Source organism: Oreochromis niloticus, linkage group LG9 (assembly GCF_001858045.2).
Source record: "Oreochromis niloticus isolate F11D_XX linkage group LG9, O_niloticus_UMD_NMBU, whole genome shotgun sequence".
NCBI lineage: Eukaryota > Metazoa > Chordata > Actinopteri > Cichliformes > Cichlidae > Oreochromis > Oreochromis niloticus.
The window spans coordinates 6,917,354-6,922,250 of NC_031974.2; the positions used below are offsets into that span (position 1 = coordinate 6,917,354).

Genomic DNA, 4,897 nt, shown 5'->3' on the forward strand with positions numbered 1-4,897 from the left:
AATTATGTTTACAAACATTAAGAAGTCACAATCTATTATCATTAGTAGTAGTAGTGTTATTAATTAAATTTTCAATTCAATTCAGTGTTATTTATACAGCACCAAATCACAACAATAGTTACCTCAAGGTGCTTCATATTGTAATGTGGATCCTACAATAATACATACAGAGAAAACCCAACAATCAAATGACCCCCTTTGAGCAGCACTTTGGAGACAGTGGGAAGGAAAAACTCCCTTTTAACAGGAAGAAACCTCCAGAAGAACAATGCTCACAGAGGGGCGGGGCCATCTGCAGAGAGCGGTTGGGGTGAAAAAAGGAAGACAGGATAAAATACATGCTGTGGAAGTACATTATTATTATTATTATTATTATTATTGTTATTATTATTATTATTATTATTAATACTAATACGAATACTAATAATATTATTATTGCGATCATTGCTGTATAAATAGACTTAATATTGTTTTATCACCCCAAAAAATATACGTCCAAAGCACCACAACGGTAGTCCGATATCAGGCAGTAAACACATTAAGTGTGTGTATTTTCCTTTTATTTTTGAGTTTTTTTGCTCGTGCAAATTGAAATGCGATTAATATAGATTGAAAATGAATGAATGACATTTAATTGCCATTAATCAAAAATGAATCCAATGTTTTCTACAGTGAAACCTTTGAACAGTCATGAAATATTTTTAACACCAGGTTGGATGTAATGTGTTAGAACTACCAGCAGGTGGGGACAAGAGACCTTTAAGGTGTTTGGTGCCACACTCCACCTTCAGGTTTAAAACTAGTGTTAATGGAGGGAGTTTGAAGGTTCAGTTTGTTCCACGACTGCATTTCACTCACTGCCTCTGTTTGTATCTCTGTCACTGTAGGACCAACATGGAGCGAGAAGTCAGCGCTCTCAGGAGGCCGACAAACCTCAGAGAAGAAAGAGAGAGAAAACATACACCTGTGACGAGTGTGGGAAGGATTTTACTGAGAAGACTAAACTAAAACAGCATCAGGTCATCCACACTGGAGAGAGACCGTTCAGCTGTGACTTGTGTGGAAAGACTTTTTCCTGGAAGGTTGCTCTAAAAACACACCAACTCATCCACAGTGGAGTTAAAGCCTACAGCTGTGATCAGTGTGGCAGAGCTTTTACTCAAAGTGGCCACTTACAGAGGCATCTAGTTACCCACTCTGGAATTAAGGCATACAGCTGTGACATCTGTGGAAAAACCTTCAGTCAGAGAGGGCACCGAAATATACACCTACGCATTCACACTGGACATGATGTGTACTGCTGTGAACAGTGTGGCAGACAGTGTACAACCAACAGGCAGTTACAATGCCACATGTTGACCCACACTGAGGAACGACCTCATAAATGTGACCTGTGTGAGAAGACTTTTAAATCTCCACATCACCTGAGACTACACCAACAGATCCACACCAGAAAGAGACTCTACAAGTGCAGTTACTGTGAGGTATGTATTTATATTGTTATCTGTGTTAACTGAAACAGTCAAATGTAATTGGACGTCTGCAGAGATGCTCTTTATTTCAGGCGACGTTCAGGATAAAAATGTTGAAGGACTGACTTACACTGTGTTTGTGTCTTTGTTTAGAAGCAGAGCGACACAGATGGATCCAGTTCTCAACCCTGTCATCACCGTGGTGGTGGGAAAGACTTTCGTTGTGACCTTTGTGGAAAAACTTTCAATTGGCAAGACACCCTAAAAAGACATCAACGTGAGCACAGTGGAGACAAACTGAAATACTGCAAAGAATGTGGGAGAGGCTTCCCCACACCAACTGAGTTAAAACGACATGAACTGATTCACAGTGGGGTTAAAAAGCACCTCTGTGATCAGTGTGGGTCATCCTTCACCACTGCAAGTAACTTTAAACGACACAAACGAGTCCACACAGGAGAGAAACCGTACAAGTGCAGACACTGTGACAAAAGCTTCTCACAATCAAGTCATCGTAACGATCATGAACGTACACACATGGAAGGAAACTACAGCTGTGACCAGTGTGACAAGAGCTTCAGGAATCTCAGTTCATACTCGAAACACAAACGATCCCACGTTACTAATAAACTGTTTCACTGTTACCAATGTGCCAAAACATTCACTTCATTGTCTGCTCTGTGCAAACATCAGCGTGATCACTCAGGGCTGAAATCACTCCCATCACTGGATCACAGTGAATCTGAAGAGACAGAAAGATCCTCTGGTTTCAGTGTCAGACTTAAAACCCTTGAGATCAGGCTCCACAGAGTTCAGATGGAATCTCCTGTAAAGATCTGATGAAAATGTTCCACTAGATGGATGTATAATCTCTTTTTCTGAAGGTTGCTCTCTTCCTGTTTCTGCCAGTGCTGACTGCACAGATGTAATTCAGATCCATGTCACTGTTTGGAAGCATCAGAGAACTGCTGATGCTGTAGATCTGCTGGTCAGTCTGATGGGCTGTTGTGTTGTTGTTGGTGATGCTGGATGAAGGGCTGGTGGACCAGGTGAGCTCAGGTTGAGGGTAGATCCCCTCTGAGCTGCAGGTGATCCTTTGTCCTACTTGTTGGAGATTAACTTTACGGACTGGAGCTGGAAAAAATCTAACAATAAAAGAAAAATATATTTCTAAAGAAGTCAGAAAGAGATTTTGTTGTCACAATTTTCCTTTTCTGTTTATTTCATGTTAACATGATTTAATTGAACAAAAATCATGTAAACATGAATCTCAGACCACAGTAAAATAGAACATTTGTCTTAGTGTTTTGACACAGCATTTCTAAATACAGATAATGATTAATGATGTAACATGTCATGTATTCTTTATGTATTTGAAGTGTGATAAAAATGACTCTGGATCAGTCCTGGTGTCACAGACAGGCCTCGGGGCTTCAAACCTCAGAAAGTCCTTTTGGCTCTCAGCTGAATTCCTCTGACACACTTTAACAACTATAAGTCAAAGGTCAGAGGTCATATGATTTGGTAATGACAATGCTGAATAACCACATCACTGATTAGGTATTGTAGTAACAACTCAGACTGTTATAATTATTTAGTTAATAATACAGGTTCATGATGTTGTTTCAGGTTGTTTGTGGTTCAATTTCTTGCGTCGGTTGTAAATGTGGCAGCTTTAGTCTTTCCTGTCTTTTTAAAAAGAGTTTTGTTACCGTCCACATTCAGGATGATGAACATTTCTCTGATGGTGCTGGTGTGGCACTGGTATCTCCCCTCATCCTGAATGTTCACCTCTGTCAGCTGGAGTGAGGCGTTTCCTCTGGAGACCTGATCCTTGGAAAGTGAAGTCCTACTTCTGACTGAATATATGATCGAGCAGTTATATAAACATGAATCTGTCCACGGAGCTCCTCCTCGCCTGCTGTGCATCCGTGTTCAGCAGCCTTTCATCTGTTTCTCAGGTTTTGTATATTAAATAGTACCTGCTTCTGGGGTTCGACATGTTTTGGTTCTCTTATTTTACGTATATAATTAAGATGTTGTGAATAAGTATTTCAGTTGTATCCCGTAGTTGTTTGCTTGACATCGAGCTTTATCCAAGGAAAAACAAAAACACCGTCTTTCCTCCAAAATCACACTTGGATTACAGCTGGACTGATTTACCAGGTGGTGATACAAAAAATAAAAAGTCTAAGCTATTTAAATCTATAGAACATAATCAACAACAGAGACCAGACCTGAAAGTGTGAAACATACTGTATTTGGCAAAAATATATATACAACAAAATATAATAAAAATAATTATAAATAAAAATATTTTTTGAATAAGTGTTTTCATTAAGTGTTAGATAATAAACTCAAAAAGCTGCACTGTACCATAACAGCCAAGGAGCAACAAAGTCAGTGTCCATGTCTACCTCACATTAAACAGACATATTTCATATGAAATGACTGAAATGTAAAACAGAAAGCTGACTAAAATATTTTAATTCTCTTGAAAACCTCATGAATGGTTTTCATGGGTACCCCCTTTAATGAGCTGATGGGGGCACCCAGTGTATTTATAACTGAAGCAGAGTCTCTCCGAGTGAACGTCCAGATGTGATCAATAGTGAGTCAGGATGTGATTCCTTCAAGAGTCGTGGTGAGAATTACATAAATATTGGAAATTGGAAAAGTTGCTGCTTAAGTTTTTATAATAGCAATTTGCATGCACTCCAGAATGTTATGAAGAGTGATCAGATGAATTGCATCGTCATTCACAACGTCAGAACTTCAAGGAAAGAGGTTCAATTCTTGATAAGAAGGCTTCAGGGTGTCCAAGAAAGTCCAGCAAGCGCCAGGATCGTCTCCTAAAGACGATTCAGCTGCGGGATCGAAGTGTCACCAGTGCAGAGCGTGCTCAGTTATGGCAGCAGGCAGGTGTGAGCACATCCAGTAGCGGTTTTTGATACGGGCGACACGGGCGGTTGCCCGGGGCGGCGTCACGGGCGGTTGCCCGGAGCGGCATCACGGGCGGTTGCCCGGGGCGGCATCACGGGCGGTTGCCCGGGGCGGCATCACGGGCATCGGCAAAAAAAATAAAAAATTGCTCGTACTCATGGTGTCCCGACATCATGCCAGCGCATATTGGGGATAGCATAGGCACCGATCGGTTTTCTATCGCCCATTTGCTGGGAGTAAGGGAGCCCTCCGTTTGCGGGGTACGCCTGCTGCTTGCGGCACAGAGAGGAGAGGGCGGGGCGGCGGGGGATTCTCGGGCTGGCTGGAGCAGCATCTAATAACCAACTCGCAAAATAAAACAAAATAAAAACAAACCAACAACACGAAAACACCAGACATTATGATACAGAGTTATAATTTGCACCGATGTTTTTCTATATTTCCCTCGGGATGAATAAAGCATAATTAATCAATAAATCAAT

At 41.0% G+C, this 4,897-nt stretch overlaps 2 protein-coding genes across 2 annotated transcripts; one reads left to right on the top strand and one right to left on the bottom strand.

The window, feature by feature from the left end:
- Positions 1-228: 228 nt before the first annotated feature.
- LOC112847953 (zinc finger protein 227-like) lies at positions 229-2,312 on the top strand. The gene is made up of 4 exons (XM_025910597.1): positions 229-349; positions 888-1,484; positions 1,626-2,001; positions 2,284-2,312. Exons 1-4 carry the CDS (start codon positions 269-271, stop codon positions 2,310-2,312), a joined length of 1,083 nt encoding a protein of 360 aa, XP_025766382.1. The 5' UTR covers positions 229-268.
- LOC109197519 (CD276 antigen-like) lies at positions 2,180-4,223 on the bottom strand. The gene is made up of 2 exons (XM_019352684.2): positions 3,185-4,223; positions 2,180-2,606 (listed from the first exon to the last, which is right to left on the bottom strand). Exons 1-2 carry the CDS (start codon positions 3,399-3,401, stop codon positions 2,326-2,328), a joined length of 498 nt encoding a protein of 165 aa, XP_019208229.1. The 5' UTR covers positions 3,402-4,223; the 3' UTR covers positions 2,180-2,325.
- Between the last annotated feature and the right edge of the window lie 674 nt (positions 4,224-4,897).